Below are 12,225 nucleotides of genomic sequence, written 5' to 3'. Positions count from 1 at the left end.
TTCCTGGCCCCGCGTCTGAGGGACGCGGGGCGCTGGCCACAGCTACCGGCCTGGCTCCACGGGCAGGTTTACAGTCAGCCTGCCGGCCCCTCCGCGGCAACCAGGCCTCAGGCTGCATCGCTGGGCCGAGCCGTCCCGCCAGGCCCCGCCCGCCGGCCGCCTCAGTTTCCAGGCCGCTCCCGCACGTCCCGCGCGTACCTGCCGGACTCCCGCGCTGGCCCCGCCTGCGCACGCGCGGACCCCTCCCCCGCCCTCGGTTGCGCACGCGCGGTCCGCTCCTCAGGCGCCCCCGCCCCGCCCTGCCCCCGTCTTGCGCACGCGCGATCCGCTCCTCAGAGCCCTTGTACCGCCCCGCCCCAGCCTCGCGCACGCGTCGCACGCGCCGCACGCGCCCCGCGCCTCGCGCACGCGCAGGCCCCGCCCCGCGGCCAATGGGCGGCGCCGCCGCTTATCTGCTGTGCGTCGGCCGTCGGCGTCAGTCAGTCGGGGCCGCGGGCCGACGGCGCTTCGTCCGCTACCCGCGGTGCTCCGGCCCCTGCGCTCCCTTGGCTCGCCCGCAGACCCCGACCCGCCTGCCGCGGCGCCCTCGCCCCGCCACCATGTCGCAGAGAGAGAGCCCCGGGCTGCAGGAGGAGAGCCTGCACGGTAAGCGGGGGCCGGGCCGGGCCGGGGGCGTGCGGCGAGGGGCCCGCGGCGAGGGGGCGGCCTGCGGAGAGGACCCCCGGGCGGCCGGGGCGCGGGTCTCCGCGTCGGGGCGGCCGGAGCCCGCGGGTGCCTCGTCTTCCGAGGCGCAGCCGGGTGCTGGTGCCGGTACCGGCCCGGGGAGACTGGGAGGACACGGTCTGGGACTCGGGGCAGGGCGGCCTGAGGGGAAGCGGTGGGGGTCCCTGCGGCCGCGCCCTTCACGATCTCTCGTGCGGGTTCGCGGGTTGGCCTGCCGGAGGACACGGGGCAGCTGGCCGAGCTGCCGCCCCGCTAGCGGACACCCGCCCCCGAAACCGGACGGGGGCGGCCTGGACCCCCGCTCCGGCCGCGGCTGGAGGTGGGGCCGAGCGCCGACCTTTATTCTCTGAAGCAAGAGTTCAGTGGGCCGCGGGAGCGCGTAAATAATGTTTGGAGAGGACCGTGGACACCGTAGAGAATTTTAAAGATTCATTAAGATTTAAAAATCTTCACACTGCCTGAATTTGAGCCACTAATTCTCTTTATTTGTTAAAACAGCGTTTTTACTCGGCAAGACTTGGCCAAATTCGTCGTATATTGTGAAACGGCAATCACAGCCTAAAAGTCCTATAATCTTTTCTTAAATTTCGACATGGGCTATTTTCTTTGAGACAGATTAAGGGACTGAATCTTTGCCTTAAAAAAGATCTAAAGAGCGTTTGATGCACCGCCTTTAAGTCAGTCCTGTTAGTAGACAGCTCTGCCCCTACCGAGGTGTGTTCCCTTAGTGGTCACGTCGGTCCGAAGAGTCCGCAGTGTCCAGAGCGGCTTCATCGCCAGTCCTTGGTTGGCAGACTCAACTGCTGAGTCATTGGCAACGCAGAGTGCCAGCTTATGGGTTAAAAGGTTTGCTCCTCTGTTTTGTGTATTCTATAAAAAGACGGTTACACGGTGAGTGGAAACCTTCGAGGAGTCTTTGGGCCGCCGTCTGGGGGTACGTGCAGCCCGGCACTCGCGCCTCTGGCCAGTGTGGGAGGGGTCACGTGGGCAGGGCCGCCCTGGGAAACCGAATCCGAGAGGGATTGGTGGCTGGGCCGACACTTGTCCTGGGCTCGGTTTTGATTTGATTACCTCTTGTTTACCTCGGAAAGAACTGGGCGCAGTTGGTGGCTGAGCCGGAAGACAAAGGCTAAGGCGCTCCCCTCTGCTTGCCTCCTCTGGCCGGATGCTTTCCCTGAGTCTTGCTGCCTCTGCTCCTGGTCCGTTCTAGTTAAAGCTGTTGAAGGGCAGCATGATGTCCTGGACGCCTTTCCTGTCTCAGATAAACAACCCCTAACATGCAGGGGGGAAGGTGAAGTTTTGTAGTATTATCTTGCAGCATCGTGGGAGGGGGTGCGAGACTTAACTTCCCAGAGGTGTGCGCCCCGCCCCCCCCCCCCCCCCCCCCCGCCTGCTCTGCTGAGTGGGGATCAATGCCATCAGGTGGCACTGGCTTACCCTGAGATGGCCCCCACCTCTTCACCTGCTGGTCTGTCTGCAGCCAGTCAGAGGGTTGTGTTGTCACAGGCCCCCACCATGGACAAAGGTGCGGTGTGTGAAGAGGCACAGAACGTGCAGGTTTCATGTCCTGCCCTTTGAGAGGGAAGGGGTTTCCGGCATCGGGATCCTGGCCCGCCCTGTGCTTTTCAGCTGGCCGCAGTGAGGCCGAGAGGGGAGGCAAGGCACACAGCAGGCAGGTGACAGCAGCTGGGGCTCTTAGGGCTCCCCACTGAGTCCTGGGCTCCTCGGGCTTCGGTGACAGAAGGCCTCAGACAGGCAGACGGAAGGGGGGTCCACCGGGTCCTGTTCAGATACGGGAACCTCAGTGACCCACCTGCCTCACTTTATGTTTGAAATCACTTGTTGATCAAGCCTCTTGTTCTGTCCCACCTCACTCAGTAAGCTTTTAGAAACGGGGACTTCTTAAGGCCCACCTCTGGGGAAGAAGCCTTCTGACGGGGGTGGGCCTTGCCTCCAGGCGTAGCACCTGCGCTGCCCCAGGGCTGTGCTCAGGATTCCACCTGTCCCAAAGATCCCAGGACATTGGCCCCGGCGTCTTGTAGGTCATTCCCCTGTAGTTTTTAACCCTGGCTGCCCACCGTCACCATTGTGGTTTTTTCAGAGTAAAGGTACCAGGGTTCTGTTGTAGCATTCCAAATCAGGATTTTCCGCTGGTGGGTGAGACTGCTGGAGAAGAGGGAAGGCACCAAAGGGGATCCTCCATAGCCAGGTTGCAACCTGTTGTCCCCGACTGGGGTGTGGGGTGCTCTGCCGGGGCTGCTGGGGAGGGATGTTGGTCTGGGGCCGGGAGTGGCGAGTCTCACAGTGCAGGCAGGGACTGTGAGAAACCCTGTGCAAAATACTCAGGATGGAAAGTGTGGGTGCTATGTTGAGGTTATTTGATAGGGTAAGGCTCCACAGGCTAAGAAAGACAATTGTGATTATCTGTTTTCAGGCTAGGGTAAACTGGAAGCTTTAGTCAACCACCCAGCTTCCCGAGCAGTGGCTACATGTGATCACAGCTTGTGCCCAGTTACTAGCAGTTGAGGTCAGCTGAATTAATGGCTTTTGTGGCCCAGCCAGTAAGTGGATGTGTCTGGGTCATTCCTGTGGCCTCTCCAGAGCTTGAAGACGGGACAGCATTGTTGGCACAGATCCTTTTGGGGCCCATGAATTATCTCATTCAAGATGTGGTCTTTCCTTCCTTTGGGACCAAGTATCCTGGGGGTCACAGGAGGTTTTTTTAAACAAAAGTAAGAAATGGCTTATAGTGTAGGCCCGTCCTTCTCTTCTGCAATGATGGGGTATTGGCCTAGGCTCTCCGCCCATCTCATCTGCCCAGCCCACCTGCCCTGTGTCTTGTTAGTGTGAATTACAGGTCAGGGTGGCCAGTGGCCTGAGGCGGGGCGAGACTCGCCGGGATCAGCACCGCCACCCCTTTTCCTGTGGCCGATTATCTCACAGGCTGTGTGGGTTCTGAGGAAGCGATCCGAGGCCGGAAAGCAGCTCGAGGGCTTCCCTGGCGGCTCAGCGGTGAAGAGCCCGCCTGTGGCACAGGGGACGAGGCAGGTTTGATCCCGGGGCCGGGAAGATCCCCGGAGAAGGAAACGGCAACCCACTGCAGTATTCTTGCCTGGAGAATCCCATGGACAGAGAAGCCTGGCTATAGTCCCTGGGGTCGCAAAGAGTGGGACACGACCTAGTGACTAAAGAACAACAAAGCAACCTGAAACCCCTCCTTCTTGCTTAGAAAGGCGAGTGATCTTAACTGCAGGTGAAAGAAGATTAATGGCCCCTTGTCCTCATTTTCCAGGGAGCTGCTCCCCTGTGCAGTGGCTGCAGGTTAATCATAAACTCTGGTCCGTTAGTGGATCACAGCCTCTGAGCTGGCCCCAGAGCTCTGCGGTAGACAGCCCGGATAGAGGTCTTTCTAAAGGATGCCCAACACTTTCAGTGAGACGGTTCCATAAAGCATGCTTATCTCCATGGAGTCTGGAGTGGAATCTAAACACACACCTGAAGCTCATCGTGATGTTATTTTTTTAAAGAATATTCTGTCTGCGGCCGTGCTGGGTCTTTTGCTGCACTCGGGTTCTCTCTAGCTGCAGCGAGCAGGGCTCCTGTTCGTTGCGGTGTGTGGACTCTTCCCGAGGTGTCTTCTCCTGTGGAGCGCGGACCCTCGGCCTCCAGGGCTTCAGGAGCTGCGGCTCCCGGGCTCTGGCGCACAGGCTTGGTAGTTGAGGCCCGTGGGCCTAGTTGCTCTGCGGGCATGTGAGATCTTCCCAGGCCAGGGATTGAACCTGTGTCCCTTGCATTGCAGAGGGGATTCTTAACCACTGGGCCACCAGGGAAGCCCTGAGACTGACAGTGTTATATGTCCATTATATTTAATTTGAAAAATATATTTAATCTTTGTCCCTGGTTCCAGATCCAGAGCTCAGGTCTAAGAACCCTTGGACTTTCTTGAGATCTTTGAAAACACTTGAGTCTGTGCTAGTGAGGGGACTCCCGAGGCCCTCGGTAGCCTCAGGGTCGGGTGGGGATGGCTGGAAGCTCAGCACTTGCCCTCCCCAAGCCTGCCTGGGGAGGGAGGGGCGCTGAGGTGAGGTTACTGGATGTACCAGGAGAGGGCGGGGAACCAGCCTCGCCCACCACTGCCTGAGTACCTTCCCTTCTGAGAAGGCGTTCCTGTAAGCAGGGTACTGTTCTGACTTCTGTGACCTGTCCTAGGGAATTGTTGAATAGGGACGGTTGTAGGAGCCCCTGAATTCTTGGTCTGTCAGGCATTTGAGGTGGCCACTGTGGGGACAGTCTTGTGGGACTGAGATCTTTAACTTGTGGGATCTGAAGCTACTACAGGTAGTGTCAAAACCAAATTGCTGGGCAGCCAGTTGGTGCCGGAAAACTGGTTATTGATATAAAAGCCCCCCACCCCCCAAATTTCATGTCAGAGGCGGCGTCAGGCGCCACACGTAAAGGTGGTCTGGGCAGCCGGGCCCCGAACTGGGCCCCACAGAGCCCAGGAGAGGAGCCCAGGAGAGGGGCCCGGGCCTGAGCTCTGGCCCCGTTGCGTGGCGAGCGCAGGCTGGCTGTCCCCTCACCCCGGGAAGGAGGGGGCTGTGGAGGCGTCCACACGGAGCCGCTCTCTGTCAGCTTCAGGGCTTTCCTCCCCCGGGATCGCCACCACCTCCAAGCTGGGCTGTCGCCCGAGTGACGCGGCGTCCTCCTTGCTTCTGCTGACCTGCGGAGGCTGGGGGCGGGCAGTGCCCAGGGTGCCCCAGGCCTGCTGTGGGCCAGGCCGGTGTGAGGAAGCTGGAGAGGCTGAAGAGAAGACAGTGCGTTTGGTTGGAAACTGGTGATCATTTGGTTGGCGGCTCCGTGGGAGGGTGCCTGCGATGGACGTTTACATTTTACGCCTGGGATTTGCCTTTTTGATGACTGACCTGTTTGTAGCAGGCGGCTGTCGGGGCAGGCAGGACTCTTGAGGAGGCGGTGAGGCGGGGGTCTGGGCCGGGTCCGAGTGTCGGGGGGTGCAGAGCAGCGCTGAGGCGGGCCCCTGGAGGGCCCAGGTCTGCTGCCGGCCTGGGCACTCCTGTCCTGCACCTACTGGGGAGGCTGGCCCGTGACCCGCCGTGGACGGTCTTGGGCCCAGAGGAGACCTGTGTGAGCGGCCGACTCGGGAGAGGCCGGGGCAGGGATGGCAGTGTTGTCCGTGGACAGGGCAGTGGACGGCCGCGTGGAGTAAGCTCACCTTGTCAGGGCACACATGGGGGGCCAGGTCCCGGAGGGAGGCAGGGCAGTGGACCTTCGTGGCCTCAGATCTGACGGAATTAAAAGCAGAACTTGCCGTCCTCTCACCTGAAGACCGGGGGTGGAAGGGCAGTCTCCACGGTCGCCAGCATTCCTGGAGCGAAGGACGGCTCGTGCCGGCTGTCCCGGTGGTTTGGCGCTCAGGGTGGATTCAGTCCTGCAAGTCCTCCTGTGTGGCCAGAAGAAGGAAAGGCTCGTGTCCTGAACACTGAGCTAGATAAAGAAAGATGCTCAGCAGAAGAGAGGAGCGGGTTTCAACAGCTGACTTGGAAAAGAAGCTCTCCCCACGGCCCGCAAGCCTGTGGAAGAATGTCCAGCCCGAGAGGGCAGCAGCGCTGAATGAGCCGGACGACCTGCCCCCTCCACCCGCCCGCACCCCCGACCTGACCCCTGCTTGCCCGTGGTGATGACCCGCCCCCCACTCCGCTTGCCCGCGGAGGCTGCATCTCAGTACTGGTCCCCAGGCTGATGCGCGGGGGTTGGCTCTCCTGCCCGGGGCCGCGTTGGTCCCACACTGGATGCACAGCAGGGCTCCCCGCCCCACACAAGTGCCTTGAGTGGTTCAGACGTGAGAGCCTGTGGCTGCTGGCCACGCAGCTGAGCGTGGAGAAGTGGGCAGCGGCGCCCTGTGGGGCCACGGGGCTGGGCCTCCGGTCTGCACCGCAGGCGGACCTTCTTACCTCCGGAGCTCTCTAGTGTCCAGCCCTGTCCTCCCGTGGACTCGCCACGCTGCTCTCCTCCTGAGTTCAGCCCCATGTCAGCCTCCACAGCACCCAGCCGGGAGCAGCAGCGGCGCCGGGACCAGTGACCCCTCCCCTCACAGGGGCCTGGAGGGGCTCGGCCCGGTGACCGGGGCAGCAGGGGGCCCGCCGGCTCAGCTGCTGTTGCCCCGGTGAATTTACCAAGTCAGCTCTGCTGCGGCGGCGGGCTGGGGCACAAAGCTAAGCCTTGCTAATCGGTCACCCATCTGTGGGGCCTCAGGGTCAGAACGTGAGGCTGGAATGTGGACATTAAACCTTTCCTTAATTTCTAAGTCCCCAAGGCGCTGGTTGAGCCCTTTTTCTTCTGAGAGCTGAGTGTGGGGGAGAGTCCTGGCACTGGCCTCTGCTGATGGAGCAGATGGTCTGGGGGGCGGCTCCCGAGGGTCCCTGCCGAGGCTCACTGTGCACAGGGCCCGAGCCAGGCCTGGGGGCGCTACGGCCGGATTCCCGGCGGAGGGCCCCTGGCAGTCTCCGGCATGTCTCGAAACAGACGGGGTGAGCTGGATATCTTAGTGCCAGACTCTGGGATGGGCGGAAAATTGCAACCCTGTCCTTCCCTTGTCCCCGGCAGGCTCCTGGGTGGAATTACACTTCGGCAGTAACGGGAGTGGGAGCAGTGTTCCCGACTCTGTTTCTATTTATAACGGCGACATGGAAAAAATACTGCTGGACGCGCAGCACGAATCTGGACGGAGCAGCTCCAAGAGCTCTCACTGCGACAGGTGGGCGAGCGCGTGCGTCCCGGCGAGGCTCCGCGGGCCTGCCCGGGTGGGGCCGCTGCCCCTGCTGCTGCCGGGCATCGGAGCGCAGCTGAGGAGGCGGGCGGTGGAGGGGGGCCCGCTGTGACTCTGCGGCCCTGGTCCCCCCAGGGCTGGTGGGAGCGCCTCCTCCCCTGTGTGGGGGTCTGTGTGTCCTGATGGAAAGGTGACCGTGTGCTGTCTCCCCCAAGCCCGCCCCGCTCACAGACCCCCCAGGACACTAACAGAGCTTCTGAGACAGACACGCACAGCCTCGGAGAGAAGAACAGCTCGCAGGTAAGGTGTGCACGGCCTGCCTCCGCAATCTGTCGGTACAGGCTGCTGGGTGACCTGGCCCGCAAGCGGACTTCTGGTTCCTCAGACTTTCTCTCAGCAGTGGGGGGTGGGGGCATCTCCAGCACCTCCCAGAATGGACTGGAGGCGGCGGGGCCCAGTTTGGCTCAGGGTGTGCGGCCAGGGCCCCCTCTGCCCCACACGACCTCCCGGGGGATGCGGGTGGGAGGAGGGAGTGGTGGGAGCTGTGGGGGTCCTTGGGGGTCTGGAGTCACTGGAGGCCTGCCCAATGGGACGGCGCTGCTGCGTGCCTTCCTCGACGGCACTAGTTGCTTCTGGAAACCGTGCCTCGGGCTGCAGTGACCAGCGCTTCTGTGGTTCGGGTTAGGAGCTAACTAGGCTGGCTGAGGCTGCGCTGTTTTCTGACCTCCCTTTAATGGATCTCTTAGATTGGGGGGGGGGGGGGCGCATAGCCCCTGTTGGGGGAAGTCCACGAGAGCCGGGTGGGCTGTGGCCCCGAGCTGCCTCTCTGTATCCCTGGGTCGGGATACCTGGCCTTGCCAGGCCGTCTCCCTGCCTGCTGCCCCTTGTGATGCTCAGGGGTGTGTAGGGATCTAGGAACCTGGGGGGCCCTGCTCTCCTAGTAGCTCAGCCGGTAAAGGAGCCGCCCGCAGTGCAGGAGACCCCGGTTCCACTCCTGGGTCGGGAAGATCCCCTGGAGGAGGGAAAGGTTCCCCACCCCCTGGCTCCCTGTGAGAGCGGTGGGGACCGAGTCTCCAGCCAGTGCCCCCTGGTCCCCCTGCTCCCTCCTCAGGGAGTCAGCGGCCCTTGGCTCGGGCTCCTCCGGGGCGCTGCCCGCCGCTCGCGGATGAGCGGCTCCGGCCCGGCTTCGGGGGTCCGGGCAGCTGGCTGGTTTTGGTGCCGTGTTCTAGAGTGTTTCCATAATTTGCTCCTGAATTTAAAGAGGAATTCTATCATTAGGTACAGAGTTTTTAAAATTTGAAGAAATGCAGCTTCTTAACAGCTCTTCAGTTAGTGTGTTATCACTAACACGTGCATTTTTAAGAAGGCCACTGAAGCTGGGGTACACATCGGGGTCTGGTCTTCTCCTCTCCGCAGACGTGGGCGTATCTGCTCTCACCGCTGCTCAGCCTCCCGTCTGCTTAGGCATATCCCTGCTGGGGGCCTTTAGGGGGTTTCCGTTCTCTCCTTCATAGCTGCAACCACAGCCGGCGTCTCTGTGGACGTCTGTCCCTGCTGGCCGGTGCCTCCCTGGGGCGGTGCCTGCAGCTCAGGGCTGCTGGAGTCCGGCGGGCCCTCCCTGGGGGTGTGGTGGGGCTGGGCCGCGGGCTCGGGTGGTCGGCGGGCTTCCTGGGGTGGAGGCAGCAGGTTCACCGACTTCATCTCCCCGCAGTCTGAGGAAGACTTCATGGAGAGGAGGAAAGAGGTTGAAAGCATCCTGAAGAAAAACTCAGACTGGATTTGGGATTGGTCCAGTCGGCCAGAGAACGTCCCCCCGGCCAAGTGAGTCTGCATCCGGGGGCCTCCGGGGCCGGGTGCCAGCGCCCGCTGACCGCCCTCTCCCCGCAGGGAGTTCCTGCTCTTCAAGCACCCGAAGCGCGCGTCGACGCTCAGCATGCGCAACACGAGCGTCATGAAGAAGGGCGGCATCTTCTCCGCGGAGTTCCTCAAGGTCTTCCTGCCGTCACTGCTGCTGTCCCACCTGCTGGCCATCGGGCTGGGGTGAGTGGCGCTGCGCGGGGCCCGTGCCGGCCTCTGGCACAGGCGGGGGAGCGGGGCAGACCCTGGGGCGGCCCGCACGTGGAGGGCGCTGGTTGCTGAGGTGTGGGTGCAGGGGCAGAGCAGCTCCTCCTCGGGCGCGGCTGCAGGTGGGAGTCCACCACTTTGGCCGCGTGTGTGCCTGTCAGAGCCGCTCGGCAGTGAGACCGGCCAGGGCTCCCATCCTTGTGACGTGAACACGGGGGCCGCCTGGGCCGTGGGCACCTGAGCCCAGAGCTGCTCCTGGGGCTCACCCCGCCTCTGTTCAGGCGGGCGCGGCTTTCCCTGGTCCTGACGCGGGAGGATGGGCTTCTCCTGGGCAGCCTGCTGGGCCGCTGGATGTCAGGACAGGCTCCTGACGTGGGCTGGGGCCACCGGGCTCTGAGAAGGTGGCAGAGGAGGCGCCGGTCCTCCCTGCCCCACCTCCTGAGCCCCGGCCCACAGCCCTGCCTCCCGCCGCCACCCGGTTCCCCCTCTCAGCACAGCGCAGACTCTGTCTCCACCCGTCCTTCTCACAGTCAGGCTGTCAGGGTCCTGCAGGGAGCCTTGTCCAGAACCAGCAGGCAGGTCCTCCGGGGCCGGGCGGGGTTAGGCTTCAGCCTTCATCTCGGGATGGATTTCCGCAGGTGTGTCTGCTCCCTGACCTCCTGGGGGTCAGGATCCAGCCCTCTTGTCCAGTCTCCTCCATTGCTCTGCGGAGACTCCCCCTGGGCTGTAGGCCCTTGGTGTCCTCCCCCCGCCCTCCTCCTGGGCAGCCCCCCGAGCCCCTCCGTTTCGGGCTCCCTGGCGTGCCCGTGCGCAGCAGTGGTTTTTGTGAGATGTACTGAAAGGCCCAGGGCCGTCAGCTGTCCTGCGGGTGACTGCCTGATCAGGTCGGGAAGTGGAGAGGGAGCATCTCAGCTCAGGAGTCGTCTGTGTGTGCCGAGTGTGTGCGTTGCACAGCGTTAGAGCACAAGTGGATTCTTCTGAATTGGATGCTGAAGTGCGTGCTGGTAGGCGTGAAACACAAGTGTTCAGTCAGTGTTGACAGCCAGTCCCCTTCGTAGATGAGCCGGGCCAGTCCACTGCTGTCTCAGCTGCGCACGCCCACGGAGACAGGACGCCCTTTAACGACCGCCTCCTTTCTCTGCCAGGATCTACATCGGGAGGCGCCTGACCACATCCACCAGCACGTTCTGATGCAGGCTTCAGCCCGGCGTCCCCACGCTGCGGGGCCCGCGCCCCGCACAGCGTGCGGAAGCCGCCCCATGCGTCGTTTCTTCTGTCAGTGCCGCCTTCCTAACTCTGAAACAGACACTAAACCACGCTCTCCCGCAGTCACACGGGATCGAGCAACAAGCATGTCGTTGATTAATATCTACTGTAATAATTCGGTAGTAACCTTTTTTCAGATATTATAAATATCAAAGTATAAATAATTTTAAAATACCTAGCTATGTTGTATGTAGTATTTTAATGAATTACCTGCAACCATGATTGAATTAAACACTATTTTGAGAGAAGGAATACTACTGATGCTAGAAGGACTACCTGAGGGGTTTATCTGAATAAACATGTGGCCTTACTCCCGCTGCAGACGTTTCGGTGGACGCGTCCGTCCGCTGCAGACGGCCCTTAGGGCCGAGTGTCTGGTGGCTTTGGTAGGCGGCGTGCAGATTCCAGGCCACAGCGCGGTGGCGCTGCACCGTCCCCACCCCGGGCCGTCGGGCAGGACAGCGCGGACCCCCCGAGGTTGTCAGCACCACCCCGGGCAGCAGCCACTGGCGGCGTGTAGAATCCAGGCTGCAGCAGGTCGGGCCGCGCTGAGCCGTCCCCGCCCTGGGCCGTCGGGCAGCAGCCACTGGACAAGCATTGTCTCCTCGCGTCTCCGGATTGCTGAGTTTAGTCTGTGTTCGGTTTCTGTGTGGTCTTAGTATCAGCTTCATTCTAAGCTATTGTCTATTTTAAAAGGCTGGAAATAGAAAAAAAATAAATCTTTGCCAAATCCCTGGTTATGGTATTAACATATGGTTTAAAGCCAAACCATACGAGCTTCTTGGTGAAGCCAGGTGTATCCCGCTGCCTGGGTGTTAAAGGATGCCCTTTCATACACTGTATCAATAAATGCTGTGTATTTGCTTCACTTTTCCACACTAAATTCCAGTTGTGTTCAATAAATGTAACATTCTAATTTTTAAAAACTTGGTTTATATTTAAATGACCTTGGAGGTAGCTCGCAGGCCTTCCATCTGAAGGTGAAGCGTCGGCTTCTTTACACCGATTGGTCCTGAGGAGGCGAAGCCTGTGCTGCGCTGACCCGCCCGGGCCAGGGGTGCCTCTCACCGCGACGGGTGTGGTTGAGGCTGCCCTCGGGGCCTCCGGGAGGCCAGGGGTCCCCAGGGCCAGCGCATTTGGAGAGCGCGGGTGAGTGGGGCCGCGATGGTAGGCGGCTTCGTGCAGCCAGACTGCAAGGACGTGCCCAGGGCTGGGGAGTTGTAAGTTCTTGAGGGTATCCTCCCTTCATTCTCTGGAACACCAGTTTTAATTCAGGACTGATTGCACTAACTTCCTTTTGGTTTCGTTTTTTAAAACCTTGGTTCTCTTGTTTTCCGGCAGGATTATTTTTCTGTTCCTACCCCCAGGTTGCGTATCCTTTCTCCCAG

The 12,225-nt window shown here is 61.3% G+C and overlaps 1 protein-coding gene across 1 annotated transcript; it reads left to right on the top strand.

Moving 5' to 3' along the window:
• Nucleotides 1-464: 464 nt before the first annotated feature.
• Nucleotides 465-11,720, top strand: BNIP3 (BCL2 interacting protein 3). Its single transcript, XM_020892780.2, has 6 exons — nt 465-645; nt 7,345-7,495; nt 7,723-7,807; nt 9,219-9,328; nt 9,395-9,547; nt 10,717-11,720. The coding sequence occupies exons 1-6, from the start codon at nt 600-602 to the stop codon at nt 10,760-10,762; spliced, it is 591 nt and encodes a 196-aa protein (XP_020748439.1). The 5' UTR covers nt 465-599; the 3' UTR covers nt 10,763-11,720.
• The last annotated feature ends 505 nt before the right edge of the window (nt 11,721-12,225 follow it).

The sequence above is a fragment of the Odocoileus virginianus genome, chromosome 7, assembly GCF_023699985.2.
Source record: "Odocoileus virginianus isolate 20LAN1187 ecotype Illinois chromosome 7, Ovbor_1.2, whole genome shotgun sequence".
In the NCBI taxonomy this organism is placed as follows: domain Eukaryota; kingdom Metazoa; phylum Chordata; class Mammalia; order Artiodactyla; family Cervidae; genus Odocoileus; species Odocoileus virginianus.
The sequence above is the reverse complement of the archived record's forward strand: the minus strand, read 5'-3'. Positions and strand labels throughout refer to the sequence as shown.

Bases quoted from the DNA above. Each gene is read 5' to 3' on its own strand.
- BNIP3 (XM_020892780.2), top strand. From the start codon at position 600: ATGTCGCAGAGAGAGAGCCCCGGGCTGCAGGAGGAGAGCCTGCACG. The intron at 7,808-9,218 runs GTAAGGTGTGCA...ATCTCCCCGCAG, and splicing joins GAGAGAAGAACAGCTCGCAG to TCTGAGGAAGACTTCATGGA. The intron at 9,329-9,394 runs GTGAGTCTGCAT...CTCTCCCCGCAG, and splicing joins GAGAACGTCCCCCCGGCCAA to GGAGTTCCTGCTCTTCAAGC.